At 43.2% G+C, this 22223-nt stretch overlaps 1 protein-coding gene across 1 annotated transcript in view; it reads right to left on the bottom strand.

The window, feature by feature from the left end:
• tenm1 (teneurin transmembrane protein 1) overlaps nt 1-22223 on the bottom strand; it is a 198043-nt gene that overhangs the window by 68459 nt on the left and 107361 nt on the right. Inside the window, exons 9-16 of the mRNA XM_037262466.1 lie at nt 17745-17846; nt 15303-15497; nt 5990-6190; nt 3391-3576; nt 3278-3307; nt 3038-3184; nt 1247-1481; nt 21-140 (exon numbers count right to left, since the gene is read on the bottom strand). Of these exons, the coding sequence (XP_037118361.1) occupies nt 21-140; nt 1247-1481; nt 3038-3184; nt 3278-3307; nt 3391-3576; nt 5990-6190; nt 15303-15497; nt 17745-17846 (1216 nt within the window). The remainder of the gene's footprint in view (nt 1-20; nt 141-1246; nt 1482-3037; nt 3185-3277; nt 3308-3390; nt 3577-5989; nt 6191-15302; nt 15498-17744; nt 17847-22223) is intronic.

Genomic DNA, 22223 nt, shown 5'->3' with positions numbered 1-22223 from the left:
AGGTGTGTGAATTTTCACACCTTCCATCCTGTCGACTGATGGTGTAACCATACTCAGGATGCTGAGGAAAGGTGATATTGACGCCAACCAATGAAGAGCCATCTTGCAAAGCAACGTGGCCTCGAATGACAGCAACACGACTGGCATAACAAAGACAGAAAGCAGTTGATGAAAATCATAAAAGGACACAAAAGTGGACAAGATGAAACGTCCACCCTGCTATCCTGTCAATAAGATCACATTTGTCTGTCTGCATGTTTATTATCTGTCACGCCCGTGCCAGAGGACGCTCGGCCGGCAACTTCCCTCAGCCACACCCCTTTATTCCCCTCGGTCTTGTGTCGAGGCTCACGGTCAGAATCTCTTCCATGTCCGAGTGGACTTCTGTTTCCTGTCTGATGTCCGTGAGTCTCGGTCCCGCTTGTGTCTTTGTTCACCCACCTCCCTTCCCCTCAATAAACCGTGGTCCAAGCTGCATTTGGTCGCCCTGTTCCACCTATTCATGACATTATCTGCTTGCAGTTAATGTGTGAAACTGCAGTTAATGTGTGAGAATCAGAGCTGTGCATATGAGTACATTGGGAAATTGTAGTCAGCAAATACGTACTAAGATACATGTGTTTGCAATACGGGAATAACATCATTGTTCTGGGTGAAAATCAAAACGATTACAGTATTTTCCGCACTATAAGGCGCACCTAAAAACCTCAAATTTTCTCAAAAGCCGACAGTGCGCCTTATAACCAGGTGCGCAATATTGAGCCACTACAGCAGGCGTGTCCAAAGTCCGGCCCGCGAGCCAAATGTATATATCTTATATATGGACAAAGTTTTAAAATGGGCCATTCATTGAAGGTGCGCCATATAATCCGGTGCGCCTTATATATGGACAAAGTTTTAAAATGGGCCATTCATTGAAGGTGCGCCTTATAATCCGGTGCGCCTTATAGTGCGGAAAATACGGTAGAATTGAAGCGAGAGAATCGAGATAAATACATACTCGCATACTTTTTGTGAAATTGATCACCGAAATATGTATAGGACAGCCCTTTTGCCATGCATCCATTTAACCGGTAACAATTCGTGGAAGATTTAATACCGTTAGACTGAGGTATTCACTTGATTATCTTCTGCTCTTGTATTTTAACAATGGACAATCCAAGGGCACCGTCATACAAAACGTATAAGGGAAGCACTTTGCATGCACATGGTGACCCAGACTCACAAAGAGTAAACAAGCACATACCTGGTATCAAAGGGCACTTCTCCAGGGAGAGTGTGTGTGGCTGCTTTGCCAAGGAGAAAGTGTATGCGTCGGTAGAAACTGTGCGTATGTGTGTTAATGGGTGAGGGGGGTGCAGTCGGGGGCAACGGGCTCCGCTGCAACAAGGCCATGGGGTCGGTCGAGCCACGGCATAGAGGGTCAGAGCCACAGCTCAGCTGCTCGCAACAGTCCGGATCCACACAGTCAATCAAACCATCTGATATCGACAGAAACAAAATCAAAATGAGATTTTCCACATTTATGATGTTTTTTAGCAACAATGTTTAAGAGCAGCATGTACAGTTGCCTCAATGACTTTTTAAAAAGTAACATTTTTGCGTTTGTCCAAATTTCAAGAGGGGTGTACACTGTGCTAAATTATCACGTACAAGATAGAGAGAAAACCTCTGCCTAAAAAATAATTTCTGCACCTCCAGCCAATGAAGATTTCAACAAAGGAGATGCAATCTGAGACAACAAAGCATTCATGTATCACACCATTATCACAAAGATAAATCAAATTAGATTCTCTCATCAAGCCCCTTTTATATCGCTATAAATCAGGCATTGTCAGCACAATTATTTGAACGTGAGCCATAAAAGTCTAGTGTAAACAATAGCTGTTGATAGGAGCCAAAGCAGCAGGTAACAGGAGCCAGGCTGGCATTTGTGCTTCCTATTCCCGGCTTGTGTCTGAAAAGGCAGGAAGCAGTGCTGACATTTAAATGCATCTGACCACAGAGCAGAGAACTAAAGGCCAACAATATTCTATTATAACCTCCTCCTACAAAGGTGGCCGAGTACAATAATTCATTTCCATAACATTCACCACTCCAGCTTGAAAGAACACAATTAATTGAATTTGCTACATTGTTGCCATTAAAAGGACAATGTTTGTAAATTACTATGCATAGATGGAGAGTGAATACACAAAGGAGCAAAGTATAGATTAGACTATGAATACATCTGCAGTGTAAATGTTTGCGCTATATGCGATGTTTTTTTTTTTTTTTTTTTTTTCCCCAGGTGGAAGAACCCTGTCCAATCCACGCAGAGCAATGACAAGTTCCTCTTAGTCACTGATTACTTCCAACAGTATCTTTTCATCTCTGTCTTTCTTCACGCCTCAGACAAAAGGACTGCTGTGAATGAAAGACAGATATGAAAGCCGAGCATGTACAGTATACAAATTAGCAGCATGAGCTATATTATGGCATTTGAAAAGCCGGGGAGTGAAGTGGCATGAGTGAAAGATTGGAATGAGCTCTGTGACAGTGTGATACCTACGCAAAGTATATGGCAATAGTTCTTTCAATTTTTTAATGGATTTCTTGCAATGCAGCAGCTTGTTAGGTTTTGACTGTTTTCAAGCATTGTCAAAAGGACCTTGGCCATTCATAGAGAATATAGTAATAAATTATTGCATGAAATGAAATTCTTTAAATGATGGTCAGTAGGACAGGTGTTGTGGAGTTGTAATTTCTTTTTCAAACTTTCTTTTACGTCTGAAAATAAATACAGGGTGCCCAAGGTTTACAATGTTCCTGATAATGTACTACAAATTTATATGTACTGTTGGTAAGTAATGAGTAATAGGACTCAACAGGCTTCACAGCAGGACTGTGAAAACGCAAAGACGAAAAGAAGGAAGGACAATGAAAAATATTTTTATGGGTTATTCAATTGATGGAAAGAAGTGCAAGAAAGACAGAAATGAAAGAGGTAACAAAGACCGAAGTAGACAGAAAATGATAGATGATGATAGAATGTCACCTCCATCGTTGTCTGTTCCATCACTGCAGTCAGTTTCCATGACAACGCTGCATCCAGGCCCGCTCCATCCAGCCTGGCAGACGCAGCGCCAGCCACTCTGCTCCAGGGTACAGCGCCCGTGCCCGCTGCACAACCCTGGGCAGCCATCTGAGGATGACACAAACACAGACATGCACACACAGAGTCATTGGAATTTGTTCAAAATAGGGAATACTTGTTATGAATAAAAAAAAAAATAACCTTTCACAACGATGTCCAAATCATGAGCAACTGTGGAGGAAAAAAGTGACAATGACACCATTTTCCAATCCAAATATCACAACGAATAATTAAAATCCCCGAAATGCGCTCACCAATGTTGCAGTGCTCTCCCTCCCAGCCGGGGTGGCAGATGCAAGTCCCATCGTGGCACTGGCCGTGTTCTTCGCAGCGAGGATGGCACGCTCTCTGGTCACACGCCACACCGAGCCAACCCTCCTCACACTGGCACTGGCCCTCTGAGCAAACACCATGACTGCCACACGGCACCGGGCACAATTCTGCCAGAGAGGTGGGTGGGGGTATGTGGGCGAGACAAACGTGTTAGTGTGAGAGGAGAAAAGAATGGGCCAAGCAGATGGAACAAATTAAGAATTGAAAAAAAAAAGTTGCATGGACGATGGAGTAAAAAAAAAGAAGCAACATTTAGAATTTAGGCAGAAGAATCAGTTAGCGGAAGGAGGCGTATTCTTATTTATCCACAATTTTCCGTCATCTAATAGCAAAGTACAGGAGAAGAGTGAATAGAATCATAACAAAGTAATGATACGTATTTGCACTGCATTTTGAAACCCACAAGTGCCTGAAATTCAGCCCTTTGGTGGACATGTTCAAACCTTTTCATCCACTCTGTTAGATTTTCTGTATCCCATTGTCCAACCATCATTTTATCGTCACCTTGCTTGTCTATGTTTTGTTTCCCTTTTTTAACTGAGGAAAAAAACATATCTGTGAGTAAAGCGAGCAAAGTGCTAGACTACATACCTAGCAGCACCGAAAAGTTATTTCAATCTACCGTATTTTCCAGACTATAAGGCGCACCTAAAAACCTAAACTTTTCTCAAAAGCCGACAGTGCGCCTTATAGTCCGGTGCGCCTTAAATATGGACCAAATTCCTAAATTTAGACTGGCCCGAAGCATTGTGTCATGAAATCAATCATAAGTGGCCCGCTGAAGACTATGAATCATGAATCAAAAAGACTATGGATCATTATTTTGTGATTATAAAGTAATTTGTTGCGCCTGAAGTTGAAATAAGAAAGATAAAATGGAGAATGATTTGATTTGGATTAAAAATCTGACATGATGCATTAATGGTGCGCCTTATAGTCCGGTGCGCCTTATATAAGGATAAAGTTATAAAATGGGCCCTTCATTGAAGGTGCGCCTTATAGTCCGGTGCGCCTTATAGTCCGGAAAATATGGTAAATATACATTGTAGGGAGAGGGTGGGAAAAGTGGAATTAAAGGTGGAGTGGCATTTAGCTTTGGTTGGGCAAGAACAGGATTTCCAATTGAAGGGTTAGGACATCACAGAGAGCAAATTCCTTCTTTGTTCCACTGATAGATATTCAGCCACTGTCTGTCATTATCACACGCTATGGTATATCACAGTAATAAGACGTCCCCAAATGTTGAGGGCAAGTACTCATGCTTATTGCCCATAAATCATCATCGCCAAGACCAGCATTAACTTTATGTGGTGGAAAGCGTTAAAAGTGACATTTTGCCGTCTGTGATATACTCTAATAAGGACAAGGATGAGGTCATTTTATACAGTAATTTTGAATTACACTACTATTGTGGTTGTCTTTTCTTTCAGATCAATGTTATGCAGAGGCATTGGTGGTATTCTGCTTTGAAAGAAATCTCAAACAACTTTATTGAGAAAAAAGAAACATTCAAAGTATTTATTTGGCAAGATTAAATGGCAAGTTTGGTGTTGCTCCAATTTACATTCTCGAAGCAGCCTTGATTGAAAAATAGCTTCCGCTTCTAGTTTTTCTCTTACCTCCATGTTATTCCATCACTTCAAGTAGCTGGAGGACATTTGTTTGTGTGATTGCACTTTCGGTGAGCTATCCACTGCAAAATTGTTGGTGTTTGCACTGCCTCAGTCATTACAGGTAATATTGCACACAAGCATGAAAACTGAGCAGACAATATAAGAGACAACTGCCCAATCGAAGATCCAGTTCAACAGCATCAAATATTTTATTTTATATTATATTTTATATAAGATAATGACCATTTGCATCATTGTTTCAATCAATTTGTCAGTCATCATCACTCACCATGTTTGTTCAGAGGAAAAAAAAGATTGCTTTCATCCCTTGTGCTGGATTATAGTGGATTATGTTTGTTAATCTAATGTTGTGGCTGTGAGTATAGCGTGGATATGAAAACGCTACACAGCCCTGATCAAATGCCATGTTTACCTGAAATAAATATGCTGCCACGACAAAGTTTGAACCTTTTTTCCACTGTTCATGTGACCCTATAATCCGTACACTCAAATGAATAAAATGAAATACGAAATATCTAAATATCAAACTTCTGAAATAATGCACTTACGTACTATTGCCAATTTATAACACCAACATTTTTGTCGTAATATCTTACAGCATAAGCCATGGAGAGCTTCCACATCAGAGGCATCTCATTATACACAAGTATCTTTTCGAAGAAGGGTACAAAATATATTTTCACAGACTAATACAACGGAAAAAGGTTATACAAGGGTGTCCATACTTGTGCAACCACACTATCAAAGTTTGCTCATTTTACTCTGCAATTCAAACCCCATCTCCCTGGGGAAATTGTACCTGGCAAGATCAACCGTGCCACTTGACCACTGATAAATGTGTGCTGCATGTTTTTTCTTTTGACTGAAAATCGAATTTGTGCTTTACCAATGTAGCAGTCCGGTCCCGTCCAGTTGGGTTGGCAGGCGCAGGTGTCTGACTCAGGGAGGTAGGTGCCATGTCCTGAACACTGCTCCTGACACGCTGGCAACGGGTCCTCACAGCTGACTCCGGCCCAGCCTGGAGAGCACACACACTCCCCGCGGACGCACACGCCATGCCCACCGCACTGAGGGTCTACGCAGTCCACTGCAGACAAAGAAAGGACAAATGTCCAAGTTTGGGGCGGAAGGGGAGTTGTTAAAGGTCCGAGAGTGCCTGTCTAATTATAATCATCAGTTCACTGAGTATGAAAGCAGTGTTCTTTGCATCCCATCCAGGAGTTAACCGTCCTAGCTACAATCCCTGTATCTGTTCCGCAACATTACATTTCATAGGACACTTAAAAACCGGGCTTTGATAAGGGGTGAAATGGCCTGGTTGAAATCTGCATGTGCCGGTGGTCAGTGTTAGTGTGTGTAATTACAGCTCTGAGAGCTGAGCCAAAACGCAGCACAGCGCCTCAGCACAACTCAGCTTGGCTCTGCTGTTCAAGGTCAAACACGTGATTCAATCTCTGCAGGGGCTGTTTTTGAATGCTGTGCTGAGAGGTTACAATTAAGTAGAGTCTATAGCTATGAATAATGTGGCTTTGTTATTTTATAATTGGTGGTTATACAGTGGAGAGATGCAAAACCATGCATGACTGTGCACACAATGAGAATCCCATCGCAAAATGAGAAACTCGCATTAGACTAAAGTACTTTATGTCACGGCTATGAAACATTATTGGGACTTCAAATATGGAATGATTAATATCATTGTTCAGAGGTGGGCATCATCCGTTTGTCCCTGAATTTCCATCCCTGACCTACGTGCGCCCAGTTCGTCGGCAAGAACCACTCGGCTTTGAGGACATCATTTCCACGTCACACAAAAAATGTCAGGCGTGCAATATCTGCATGTAACGTGGTTACCAGCAAGTCTCGACAGCGTTTGGCTGACTTGGACCGAACTGAACTTGGACTACAATACAATACAATACAATGCAACACAATACGATACAATACAATGCAAAATAATACAATACAATACATTACAATACAATAGGGACAGAAAACTCAGGGACGGAGGATGATGCCCACCTCTGTCATTGTTAATACAATATTGCACGTGCGAGTAGAGGAGGTGAAATGCACTCAGAGTAAAAAAACAAACAAACATGCTGCCGGAATTCTTTTTTACATGGAATATACACGCAAAGCAAACTGATGAAAAGAGAGAGAGTCTGTAAAGCATAGTGTTTCGCTGACATTATGGTTCAAAACAATGAATGATGGTGCAAGACATTTACGTATATTGTTTGTCAAATAATGTTAGCACGGGGCACTACACATGGTGTGTTTGTCTTTGACAACGATGTCTCACTATTGACCGTTCTGCCAACACACAATAGGCCCTATTTTTGTGGACAGGTTGAGGGTGTTTGCGACGTTGTGGGATGGAACACAGCCAACACTCGGCCAATCTAAATGGCTCCCTTCATTCCCTTTAAAATCAATGCGACCGATGTACGCACAGTCTTTGACATTGCTTCCGTGATGAAGCGTGCCCCTCATATAGTTTTGCCACATGGTCAAAGGGTTCCTATGAAAATATTTTTGTAAAGATTACAAATATTCATTCAACAAACAGATTTCTACAACGATATAGAGGGATTGTCCAATGCCATTGTCATATTTATTAATAAAATACGATGACATGCACCACACATGTCTGTGGGGGATTCAAAACTGTCTACCTGAATTTCAGTTAAATCCATCAAAACTGTGTTACACCACCTGCGCCACAAGTGAGACCTGCTTTTAGCTAGTCTAAAATTTAGTCTACTTTTGGTCACCAAATTACCAGATATGTCAGGGGGCATATAATACATGCCGGAACGCCTATTGAGGTGCTTACAAAATTCACAAACATGCTAAATTAGACTTGCCCAAGCACGGAATTGGAGACAATTTTTTCCTTTTAAGGAAACAGCGTTTACAAGTGCATTGTTGTTGAGATTCTGGCATGTTAACCAGTTTTAAGCAGGCGCTGTTATAGTAATTTATCTGGAAATGAATGTGGCATCTTTCTATCAGTTTATATTACTTTTGAAAATAAAAGTTGCCTTTAAAGATGGTTTCTCTGATTACCATATTGAAGGCAGACGTTTATTCACGCTCACCTGATGACCTATAGATTGCACATCCAGCCAAGTACATGGTGTTGGTCTCTATATGATCATTATGTTGCATTAGCATCATTTGTATCAGTCAGTGAAGTAATATAGTTTTGCATTATTTGCAATCAGCAGCTGTAACTGGGGCAAACTGGTATATGTTTGTACTATGGATAGAAATTGGGCACTTATCATTTTTTAACTTCTGCCATCACAAACAGCAAGTCATCACAAGTACTGTTTGATGTAAGATTGGCTGTAAACGTCTGCCAGCTTGGGCAGGAAATTGGGTTGATGACAGCAGTTTACAGAAAACCAAAACACATGCACAACCTAACCTCAATCCCCTTCCAATTTCACCCCCATGCTGTGTGAATAATTACAATCATACACAAATGTAATTTATGTTACTATATCATCCAGTTAATCTAAAAGTCATATGCCACTAACTTCATGGACCAGTTACCTACACTCACCACAAGGTCGAACCGCTATCCAACTCATTAACACAATTATGACAAACGTGTTTATTTGAGGAATGTGAGCTGAGGAAAGTCAATTGTGTTTGCTATTTGGAACAAAGACAATTCTAACTTTTTTCCATGCATTTTGAAAATAAACACAATAACTTCCAGATATATTATTTATTCTGCCATAATGCATTTCCAACAAATACATGTTCACTGACATGAAAACCAATTGATATTTCCATCCATCCATCCATCTTCTTCCGCTTATCCGGGGTCGGGTCGCGGGGGCAGCAGCTTCAGGAGGGACTCCCAGACTTCCCTCTCCCCAGCCACTTCATCTAGCTCATCCCGGGGGATCCCAAGGCGTTCCCAGGCCAGCCGAGAGACATAGTCTCTCCAGCGCGTCCTGGGTCGTCCCCGGGGTCTCCTACCGGTGGGACATGCCCGGAACACCTCCCCAGGGAGGCGTCCAGGAGGCATCCTGATGAGATGCCCGAGCCACCTCATCTGGCTCCTCTCAACGTGGAGGAGTAGCGACTCTACTCCGAGTCTCTCCCGGATGACCGAACTCCTCACCCTATCTCTAAGGGAGAGCCCGGACATCCTGCGGAGAAAACTCATTTCGGCCGCTTGTATCCGGGATCTCGTTCTTTCGGTCACGACCCATAGCTCGTGACCATAGGTGAGGGTAGGAGCGTAAATCGACCGGTAAATTGAGAGCTTTGCCTTTTGGCTCAGCTCTCTCTTTACCACGACAGACCGGTACAGAGTCCGCATTACTGCCGACGCTGCACCGATCCGCCTGTCGATCTCGCGCTCCATCCTCCCCTCACTCGTGAACAAGACCCCAAGATACTTAAACTCCTCCACTTGGGGCAGGATCTCATCCCCGATCCGGAGAGGGCATTCCACCCTTTTCCGATCGAGGACCATGGACTCGGATTTGGAGGTGCTGACCCTCATCCCGACCGCTTCACACTCGGCTGCGAACCGCTCCAGTGAGAGCTGGAGATCACGGCCTGAAGAAGCCAACAGCACAACGTCGTCTGCAAAAAGCAGAGACGCGATGCTGAGGTCCCCAAACCGGACACCCTCAACGCCTCGGCTGCACCTAGAAATTCTGTCCATAAAAATTATGAACAGAATCGGTGACAAAGGGCAGCCTTGGCGGAGTCCAACCCTCACTGGGAACGAATCCGACTTACTGCCGGAAATGCGGACCACACTCTGGCATCGGTGATACAGGGACCGAACCGCCCTTATCAGTTGGCTCGGTACCCCGTACTCCCGAAGCACCCCCCACAGAACCTCCCGAGGGACACGGTCGAACGCCTTCTCCAAGTCCACAAAACACATGTGGACTGGTTGGGCGAACTCCCATGCACCCTCGAGGATCCTGTTGAGGGTGAAGAGCTGGTCCACTGTTCCACGGCCAGGACGAAAGCCACACTGTTCCTCCTGAATCCGAGGTTCGACCTCCCGACGGACCCTCCTCTCCAGCACCCCTGAATAGACCTTACCAGGGAGGCTGAGGAGTGTAATTCCCCTGTAATTGGAACACACCCTCCGGTCCCCCTTCTTAAAGAGGGGAACCACCACCCCAGTCTGCCAATCCAGAGGCACTGTCCCCGATGTCCACGCGATGCTGTAGAGACGTGTCAGCCATGACAGCCCCACAACATCCAGAGCCCTTAAGAAATCCGGGCGGATCTCATCCACCCCCGGGGCCTTGCCACCGAGGAGTTTTTTAACTACCTCAGTGACTTCAACCCCAGAGATTGGAGAGTCCGCCTCAGAGTCCTCAGGCCCTGCTTCCACAATGGAAGGCGTGTCGGTGGAATTGAGGAGGTCTTCGAAGTATTCTCCCCACCGACACACGACGTCCCGAGTCGAGGTCAGCAGCACGCCATCTCCACTGTAAACAGTGTTGACGTTGCACTGCTTCCCCCTCCTGAGACGCCGGATGGTGGACCAGAATTTCCTCGAAGCCGTCCGGAAGTCATTCTCCATGGCCTCGCCGAACTCCTCCCACGCCCGGGTTTTTGCCTCAGCAACCGCCGAAGCCGCGTTCCGCTTGGCCATCCGGTACCTGTCAGCTGCCTCCGGAGTCCCGCAGGCCAAAACGGCCCGATAGGACTCCTTCTTCAGCTTGACGGCATCCCTTACCGCCGGTGTCCACCAGCGGGTTCGGGGATTGCCGCCACGACAGGCACCAATGACCTTACGGCCACAGCTCCGGTCGGCCGCCTCAACAATGGAGGCGCGGAACAAGGTCCACTCGGACTCAATGTCCCCCGCCTCCCCCGGGACGTGGGAAAAGCTCTGCCGGAGGTGGGAGTTGAAGCTCTTCCTGACAGGGGATTCCGCCAGACGTTCCCAGCAGACCCTCACAGAACGTTTGGGTCTGCCAGGTCGGACCGGCATCTTCCCCCACCATCGGAGCCAACCCACCACCAGGTGGTGATCAGTTGACAGCTCCGCCCCTCTCTTCGCCCGAGTGTCCAAAACATGCGGCCGCAAATCCGATGACACGACTACAAAGTCGATCATCGAACTGCGGCCTAGGGTGTCCTGGTGCCAAGTGCACACATGGACACCCTTATGTTTGAACATGGTGTTCATTATTGAAAATCCGTGTCGAGCACAGAAGTCCAACAATAGAACACCGCTCGGGTTCAGATCGGGGGGGCCGTTCCTCCCAATCACGCCCTTCCAGGTCTCACTGTCATTGCCCACGTGAGCATTGAAGTCACCCAGTAGAACGACGGAGTCCCCAGAAGGAGCGCTCTCCAGCACTTCCTCCAGGGACTCCAAGAAGGGTGGGTACTCTGAGCTGCCGTTTGGTGCATAGACACAAACAACAGTCAGGACCCGTCCCCCCACCCGAAGGCGGAGGGAGGCTACCCTCTCGTTCACCGGGGTGAACCCCAATGTGCAGGCGCCCAGCCGGGGGGCAATAAGTATACCCACACCTGCCCGACGCCTCTCACCGTGGGCAACTCCAGAGTGGAAGAGAGTCCAGCCCCTCTCGAGAGGGCTTGTACCGGAACCCAAACTGTGTGTGGAGGCAAGTCCGACTATATCTAGTCGGAACTTTTCTGCCTCGCACACCAGCTCGGGCTCCTTTCCAGCCAGAGAGGTGACATTCCATGTCCCAAGAGCCAGCTTCTGCAGCCGGGGATCAGACCGCCAAGGTCCCTGCCTTTGGCCGCCGCCCAGCTTGCAATGCACCCGACCCCTTTGGCCCCTCCCACAGGTGGTGAGCCCATGGGAAGGGGGACCCACGTTTCCTTTTCGGGCTGAGCCCGGCCGGGCCCCATGGGCGAAGGCCCGGCCACCAGACGCTCGCCTTCGAGCCCCGCCTCCAGGCCTGGCTCCAGAGGGGGGCCCCGGTGACCCGCGTCCGGGCGAGGGAAAACGTGATCCATTAATTTTTATCATCATAAGGGGCTGATGAGCCGTGCTTTGTCTGGCCCCTCACCTAGGACCCGTTTGCCATGGGTGACCCTACCAGGGGCATGAAGCCCCAGACAACATGGCTCCTAGGATCATAGGGGCACGCAAACCCCTCCACCACGATAAGGTGACGACTCACGGAGGGGCAATTGATATTTCGATTTAGATAATTTTCTGGGTCACCAGCTTCAGTAAATCTCCTTCCCAATGATGTTAATATTAGGTAGTTTATTTTAGGGAATAATGTTAATAATATTATCACGTTGGCAATATAAACTAAATGATTGAATTAAATTTGAAATACAATAATTATTTTGTGGTGACCAGGAATGTTGTGTTTATTTGACATACCGCGTATAGCCTATTTTACCTTCTCTGTTTTGAGTTAGTTGACGGCCCAAATTTAATTTATTTTCACACAGTAAAAAACAAGCAAACCAAGATGGGTCATGAAAAACACATAAACCAGTAGAAATATTGTGTGAAATAATGCAATAAGTGAAATATATCATGGCCCTTGTTGATAACGTTGTAATATTTGTATTGATAGTCTTGAGCAATTATATTTCTTCAAGCCGTGAAAAGACTTACTGTCGTCTGCAGTCTGTCAGCACATTTAGCATTTATGGCAAATTAAAAGCACTCTTTCTATGTTTAAATAAAAAAACATTTTTTAAATCTAACTGTAGTTAATTCTGCCCAAAATTATGGTTAGGTCTGAAACCCAAATCATATTTCAACGCGGACAAAACCAATAAGTCTTTGATCAATTAGTCACTGTAGTTTCTTTATACTAATTATAAAAAACTGGTTGATTTATGGCAAGAATGTAATGTGAACATTGATACACACCAATTGGAGTAAGGAGGCAGTTACAGGAGCAAATGAAATGGGTGGCTTGATAGGCATGCCTTTGTTTTAGAGTGCACTCTGCCTTTTGACAATATGAATAATAATATTATCAAAGAAGGCCCTCACTTGTACAGTATTTAGCGATACTATTTATTTCACTCATTTACAGTACAATAACCTTTTTGTTTATAGTATTCTTGGAACTGCAGCTGATTGTGACATATTTTGGTTACCAATGAGACCCCGGGGATGTCCAGCTTTACTTGTTTTTCACTGAACCAATTAGCATGAGTTTATTTTGACTGACGTTTTGTGCCACAAATGAGAGTTAGAGTGTTTTTTTTCATAATGAGAAGCGGAGTGCAGTGAGAAGTGTATCCTCTCCCACTGAGGGGCAAAGAATTTGTTGGTGAAGGTACCAAAATAGGAGTTAACATCAGCATTTGTCAGAGTTTCTTCAAAGTCAGAAATGTTTGCCAAATGTTTGCCCACACTTATTGTGTTTTTTCTTGTTGCAAAAATAAAATAATCGCTTGCAACAAGAACAGTACAGGCGAATGTTTGGCAAACACAACGATGAGAACGCAACATTCGTTGACCACAAAAACACTTGCAATTGTTGGGATAAGGGCTTTATCGGCACGTGTGAGCTGGAAAGGACCAGGAAAACAAGGAAAATAGTGGCAATTAAGACAAGTGTGTGAGAAGCAGCTGCACTCAGTTACAAACGTGAGTGCCATCGAAAGCTGTTTGCTTCTGAAATGAATAAGCAAGCAATTCGACATTGCTTTGTGTGTGTTTGACAGCTGTAGCTTAAGTCACTGGACTGAAAGGTCGTTTTGATTACGGTTCAGAGCTCAAGACGGTGACAAAACGAAAAAAGTGTGCAAACATGTTTTAATGTCTAATAATGGTGCCGCAGCTCATAGCGACACAGAAAAACACAAAAATGCTGTATGAGGAGAGTTCATCTGCAAAGTTGACGGAGTTCTTTGTTAGACCCGGCAACATAGGATGGAGAAAAAAAAACAATTATTAGGAAGAAAACAAAAGACTCAAGTGACCGTCTTTTCTCTGTGATAAACCAATATTCTTGTGAGACTGTTTTATTACTTACATTATTACACTGAAAAGATAGGAAGACATATTTTGGTATTATTTAGAACATTGTGATATTTAAGACTTCAAAAGAGAACTACTATTAATTTTTTGGGTTTTATTTTCTGCTCATATAGGGGAGGCATAATTTAAATTAGGGCTGCACAGTATATTGAAAAAATATTGCCATTGTAATAATGCAGAATACAAAGGATGTGCAATAAATTCATATGTAATTGTAAGGTTTAAACCAAGGGTACCCAAGCTTTTCCCTTTGAAGGCCACATAACTTGTATCTTCTGTGACGAGGGGCCACTGTCAGTTTGTAAAGGAAAAATAAGTGTGACAATTTTAGCGGTTCCTAAGCAAAATTTTATTTTCCAGAAAGACCCACATAACCAAATATTAAAAAATCTTTCTGGAAAGGAAATACTATATTATCACACGATAAGTGAAATAAATATGAATATTTATGAAATGAAAAACAACCAAATAACTCCCTCTGGGTTCTTCACAAACAACAAAATAAAGTAAGGAATGACACTATTTGTGAAATAAACACCGAAATAACCATCTCTGGGTGTTTCACAGAAAAAAATTACCGCATGAGGTTGAATAGAATGTCAAGTTCTCTGCATCTATTAGTCTCAATCGCATGACCAATCTGAAAGCCCTCGCTTAGTGTGCGGGGCATTTTTTGAGCGCCACTGAAGGCGAAATACATGCGTGGATAGAGACAGGAACGCCGACTGCGCCTTGTGTGCGCCGGGCTGAATGTGTCTTTGGTATTGTTTAGGGGGCCGGGCCAAATGTAAAGGCAGGTTATATTTGTAGTTTGGGGACTCCTGCTTTAACCAGTTGAAACCTTAAATGTGCATTTCCATCCAATAGGAAAACATTATGTGGAGGAAATACTATGACTACATAATTAGATGTGAAAACATTCATATTTTCCACATGGAAAATTTCTTTCTTTAATTAGATACATCCATTTTACATAATGCATGTTTTTCCAATATTGTGCAGCCCCACTTTAAATATATCTGCTTTAAAATATTGGTATCAGTATCTCCAGGACTGTGTCTTCTTTTTTTTTTTGGTTACATTATCTATAATGACCATTGACATGTTTTTGCAATGAGTTTTGTAGTAATCAATGCTGAAAATAGGGCAAGGTCATCAAAGTCATGAAGCTGAAACTGTGTACTGAGTTTTACTTTCTTACCTAGTTCACAGTTTACCCCCTTGTAGGCAGGGCTGCATATGCAGACGCCGTGCATGCAGGAGCCATGGTTGGAGCAGGTGGGGTCAATACACTGACCTTCCTCCACATTACACTCTGCTCCCTTCCAACCGGCCAGGCACACACACCTTCCTTTCTCATACACGCCGTTACCGCTGCACAACACGGGGCACAAATCTGTAACAGGACAAACACAGATTACAGCCACGTGAAAAAACACACATAGTACTGCAGTATATTAGCTGGGAGACCATAGTAACCCAGTGTGAGAGGGGCGACACACTCTTATCTCAGCCGCTGCACGGATTCGGCAAATCCTCAAACAGTCCTACGCCCTTCCTCACGTAAACACACACACACAAACACACACACACACACACACCCACACACACACACACACACACAAACACGCACGCACGCATGCACACAAACAGACATACACATTCGCACTCACACATACAAAGAACACACTCATAGGCACACGCACACATCCCGGCTTATCACTCACGCTGTTTCAATTTACTCAAGCACCACCTGAGCCCGGCTACCACGGCAACCCAAGAATTGGAGAAAATCCCCTCAACGTCACCTCACTTGCTCTGAACAGGCCGTGAAAACAATCGTGAAAACGAAAGATTAGGGACGAGAGAGCATTAGGGTTTTATAGAATGAGGAGTTTTCGTCATGCAGAGATGGAGACCTGTGCGGCAGCCAGACACATAGGCACTGACATTTCTCCACCACTCCCCTCTACACACGCAAGCACACACACACATGCACGCACACACAGACACACACGCACACACACACCATCAAGTCAATGCTGCAAGAATAGAGGCGTGGCAGGTAGACATTTCAAATAGATTTGAATGAAAACTTACAACTAGCGCAAAAAACTGATGAGAACTCAATGCATATTATCTAAGCAGGCCTATGATGTCTTGTTTGATCCTCTGTAAATATAACCCGCTGCACTCTGTCCCAATAACCGCATACCTTTTACATCTCTTTCCATAACTTGTCAAACAACCGATATCACAATGCAATCAAATATGCGAAGATGAGAGGAGCGTGCGAATAAATGACGCATGGAAATAAATCAGAGGAGAAATAGCAGAACACCTGTTTCAACACAATGAGGCAGATACACATTTTACAATGTGGAAAAAAAGTGGGCCCGGGCAGAGGAAGAAGACTGGAAACAAGAGTAGGGAAAGTCAGAGGAGAACATTACATTTCACAACAAGAAGTAAGAAAAGAAATTGAGACAACCCAATAAAAGTTTGAATAAAAATGATGACTAGGATAATATATTTATTTAATACAGAAACAGTTGCTGGGTTGATTTAACTATTTATCATGAGATGTTTTGTTCTTAGGTTATTAGAATATGTTTGACTTTTTTTACACCGTAGGACACAACCAAACTGACAACTCCTGGCTGCGAATGCTCATTAAGTAAGATTGTAGATGTTGCCTAATGCGTAACCTGCAAACACATTTGACTAATCCTGAGGTAGGATAAAATAATAACTATAATAGTAATTCCCTCTAATCTCTGTGTAAAAGTGGTGCAGTAGCAGAGCCCATTAAATTGTGCAACAGACACACTGTCATTATAGAAAATATTGCAAAGACCTTGGTGGCTTGGCTTTTTACTTATTTCAATTCATTTCTCTTTGCCAATACCGTGTAGATATTTCGAAGCTAATGCGAGTCAGAGGTGGCTGACATTTAAGTCCCCATATTGCATTTAATGTGAAAAATGTGCTGGAAGAGTCCTTAAGGAACTGTGGACAGACAGACCGACAGACAGACAGACAGTGCTTTAAATAACCTTTGTAGATGGAAGACACAGTCTCTCAAGCAGTTATTTTCTGAAACGCATTGAGCCTTCACAAAAAAATCAATTCAAATGTGTAAATAGATGCACTCAAAACAAAAAGACTGAACAAATTTGTGAGATGTGTTTTCAGTTGTTTTTCCTTATTATTGCACCTAGTGCAAAGCACAAGGCAGTTTTTAACAATTTGTTCATGTTTATTTACATACAATACGTAGCATTTTTTTAGGTGTGTTTGTATACTTCACTAATCCCGGAAACATCAATAATATTTTATTTGGGCACCAATCTGTATAATACACACAATATTTTTAATGTTGAATTGTCAACATCCCTATACCCGGAATTAAGAGGCCATACCTTTGTTTGGCTGTGTGAGACTCTTGGTTGATTGATTGATTGATTGAATGATTGGTTGATTGATTGATTGATGATTGGTTGATTTAGAAATAGAATAACAAATGGGCATGCACTCATCTATTCTTTTGAGTCTCCCATTGGAAGAGCGTTGGGGGTCGCAACTTATAATGTGAGTGACAGTCTCACTTAACAGAACAACATTTTCAAATGTTTTTGATTACCTTTGGCACAGTTAGGACCCATGAATCCTGTAAAGCAATGGCACCGTCCAGCAACACATTCTCCATTTCCGTTACATCCTTTGGAGCAGCCATCAACTGTTTCTATGAAACAACATACATGGACATGTCATTTATTCAGGCCATTAAAGACAGAAAACAAGAAAATAATCCACAGAAAACTCCATCAACTGGCATAGCTTTCTGTTATTGAATGAAATATGTGATAAGCAATGGATGGCTCCCCAGACACAGAAGCTCGATTAGATTAGCCTGATCCAGCTGCTATCACTCTCTGGAGACTGGCCAAGCACTCACTTACTCTGTGTTGCACTAAGCACATTATGCTGCATTACAGGTTGCAAACACGCAGCACGCAAATTTACATACATCAGCGCTTCATCATTAAACTGTTTACAAGAACACAATTTGGAACAAGATTGGAGAACACAAAATGTGACGATATGAATGACCCAGTTAGTGGAGAATGGATTATTGTGCGATGTTACTGCTGGAACAAATGCATGCAGAGGTCAGTAAATGACACTGCACCATTACATTAATAACCTTGCTGCTATGTAAGATGAACTTTGTGATGGTCACAGTGTCTTTAGGACACTGAGCTTGCAAATAATCAATCACCCATTCAAACATTGGCTTAACAAACTTTATTATTTGTAAAGTGCTTTTCATACATGGGACCGAAACACACACAATGCGTTACTTGCCTATCTCCCATGCAGTCAGTATGGGTTCAGTTCTCGGTTGAGTGACTGTGTGAACGTTGGTGCGAATGATTGTCTGTCTCATATGTGCCCTGTGAGTGCCTGGCAACTAATCCAGGTCTTTCGACCAGAGTAAGTCGGGAGAGACTCCAGCTCACTGTGACACTGAACAGGACAAGCAGTGTAGAAAATGGATAGATGAATGGATGGAAGGAATGATGGGTCATCTTTTTATTATTCCCCCTACCATTAGGTGTTTATGTGATTTTTTATTTTAATCATGCCACAGTGCAAACAAACAATGCAAGACTTATTGCTTTATCGGTTTGTATGCAAAACTATATCCTGAGCTTTAACTTTTACATTAATTGTAGTATTATTATTAGGTTCCAATACCTAAGAAATTACATTGGGCCCCATCTATCAATCTCTGACTGTCAAGGACAAGTTTACAATGGGAAGTTAGAGAGCCCCGGGCGAATCAGCTGATTGTGCAGTCCCATACTCCAAGTCTTGAAATCCATCCAGTCAGGTGGTTGGGTTGTAGGACAAAAAAACCCACCTAGCAACAACTCAAGGGACTCTTTTTAGAACCAGAACAAAATTGTGACATGCACCCCTGATAATGTATTTCCCATTGAAAATGGAGAGAACAAATACAACACAAATTAGAACCCTGTGCTGTCTCTCTCTGTTCCTTTGCATATAGATCTACTCAAGAGTCAAACCACAGCTGTTTTTTGCCTTCTTTTATTGAGGTTGCATGAAAGACAAATCCTTCATTGGCATAGACCACACATGTACAAACACACACACATGCACGCACGCACGCACACACACACATGCACGCACACACACACACACACACACACACACACACACACACACACACACACACACACACACACACACACACACACACACACACACACACACACACACACACACACACACACACACACACACACACACACACACACAATTTTACAAACAAACAGCGATATAGCGTGAGTCTTGCCTTGAGGCACGCGTGGCACATGCTAATGAGACAGGCAGCACAGTTCCTCCACAGCAGTGCATCACTATAGAAACCAAAGTAATTTTCACCTCCATCACCTGTCACCGTCACACTGATGGAGAGGAGTGCCAATCATCACCCACACAGTCAGGAAAACTCCTCATCTGAGTCTTCTATTCTCTTGAAAAAAAATAAACTTGCACGCGCACATTTTCATATTGGATGTGGGCTCGACAAATACAATGAGCAAGAACTCATCTGCAAGGTCAAGGGTGTCATGTCAACCAGAACGAATTGAGTTTGTCTTGGTTTCCCTTCCGGTTTTATTTTGTAACTGTCTCTTCCTTCATTTGGGCAACTTGGCCTTTGTCTGTGTTCCTTGATTGTCTTCCCCATCCTGATTGTTTGCACCAGTTCCTCCTTGCTGTGTGTGTGTATAAATACTATGTCTCTTATTGTCTTGTCTTGTCTTGTCAGTCCTGTCAGTTCTAAGCTTATCATCCAAGTCAAGTGTCAAGCAAATCTTTGCCATTATGAATCTTAGTTTTCTATTTTTCTTTGGTACTTGCTTGTTTCTGGTAACTGTTTCTCCTTATTCGAGTGATTTTTTTGTTTCTTGTTCATTTTGGGCTTTTTCCCCTCAAGAGTGATTTTGTGTTGAAATTTATTCATTAAAAGAATCTTTATTTGCACTTTGACTCGTCTGAGTCGTGCATTTGGGTTCAAACCTACTTCAGTCGTAATAACGGGAGGAGCTTTTATTTCTGTGGAGACGGCATGATCAGAAAGATCGGGGTCGGGACGGTTGAAACGGTAAATTACGCTCTGTATTTTCAGGTCAATATCTTTGCTATAAAATTCTCCAGGCAATTAACAAGTAATGCATGAAGACCAGTCTATTTGACTATATGGCATGTGTGTGTCCATGCATAATCTGTTCTTTCCACTGACTAAACCATTTTCAGTTGGAAATCCTTCATGCCATAAGTTATTGCAGCTAAGTGCGATTATAAAATAGGTACTTCCACCCAAGTGGTCTGATTGGTCAAATAAGCATTCCAATTGTAGTTTATGAGCCTTTTAAAGTTCCAGCCATGCTTTATGACCCTTGGGTTTAATGTGAAATGAATTGACTACTCAGCTGACAAGAAATGCCCATGCATTTTCTAACCATGGTTTCATCTGTTTCATAGAAAATGTGTAGGTGGCCATATGATCATAAACTCATTTCGATACGTATATACATTTATGCTGGAACTTCAAAGAGGAACAATAGCTGAGATTATGTATGACAAAGAGTGGCGTATTTATGCGCAATTAAAAGTGTGTGTAGGGAGAGGTGAAGAAATAAAATACTGATTGTGTCATTCCTTTTATCAGATACTGTATGTTGTGAGGTTTTAAAAATGATTTTCTTTACTGTATGTATGTATGTACGTGTGTGTGTGTGTGTGTGTGTGTGTGTGTGTGTGTGTGTGTGTGTCTGTCTGTCTGTCTGTATGTATGTATGTACGTATGTATGAATATGCATGTATGTACTATGAATATGAATGTATGTACCGTAATTTCTAGACTATAAGCCGCACCTGATTATAAATCGCACGAGCAAAAATTGGGGGAAAATTTTGGTTTTTTCATAAATAAGCCTCATCGTACTAAAAGCCGCATGTGCACGCGAGTTATTTACAAAGAAAGATGGTGCACAGAAAGCCTTTTTAAAGTTTTAATAAACATACCTCAACATACCAAACACTGCCTGTGACACGGCAGTAATACCGCAGCAACACGGAAGTAACACAGCACTAATAGGGCTGGATAAAAAAAACATACCGCTAAAAGTCACTGAGGCGCGGCGGTAACACAGCAGCAACACGGTAGCACAGCACTAACAGGGCTAGTTAAAAAAACATACCAGTAAAAGTAAAAAAAGAGCCAGCCAAAGAGACATCTTCCTCCTGTGCACTGAAACCATCGAAGTCTTCCTCCTCAGTGTCCGATTGTAATACTTGATACTTCGCCACACACTTTCTCAGTCTCTCTTTCGTTGTCGCTTTTATGCATTTCTTCTAGCATTTTCCATGATGAGGGTCTGTTCATGGCAATTTTATTCATGCACGAAGTGCTAAGTTTCATTGGACTAGCGAGCAACACATATGGCTACAGAGTGACCGGGAAATAAAGAAAGAAAAGAGTGACGCAAGAAGATGTCATCAACAATAGCCCAGTGCCCCCTAGTGGCCAGAGGAAACCGCTACAGTGCATGAGTGGCTCTAGTTCCTACGTTAAGAGCCAAATCGACTGCCTTTAACTTAAAAGCGGCATCATATGCATTTCTTTTGTCCCCCCATAATGAGGGTTTGTATATAAGAGCTTCCTTTCTTCAGTAATGTCCGTCTTGATCTCGTTCTGTCTCTTCTTTGTGTGAATTATACGGCACTATTTGCCTGGTGGCACTATTTGCCTGGCGGATGGACATGCAATCAACACACCACTCCTCTCCCCATATCCATCCGCCCAGCAAAGAGGTGCCGCACAACAGCGGTCCACAGCCTTTTTATGAGTGTATAAGTGATCGAGTCATCACAAAAATCACGAAAAATCTGTAGATACGCCACACCAGAAAACAAGCTGCAAGGTTCAAAATTTGAGCAAAAAGTAGCGGCTTATAGTCCGGAAAATTCAGGGCTGTGGACTCGGACTCGGACTCGGGGACTCGGTCGGACTCGGTCATTTTTGCTG

This window comes from Syngnathus acus, chromosome 10 (genome assembly GCF_901709675.1).
Source record: "Syngnathus acus chromosome 10, fSynAcu1.2, whole genome shotgun sequence".
NCBI lineage: Eukaryota > Metazoa > Chordata > Actinopteri > Syngnathiformes > Syngnathidae > Syngnathus > Syngnathus acus.
Note: the sequence above shows the minus strand (reverse complement) of the source record. Positions and strands in the feature narration are given on the sequence as shown.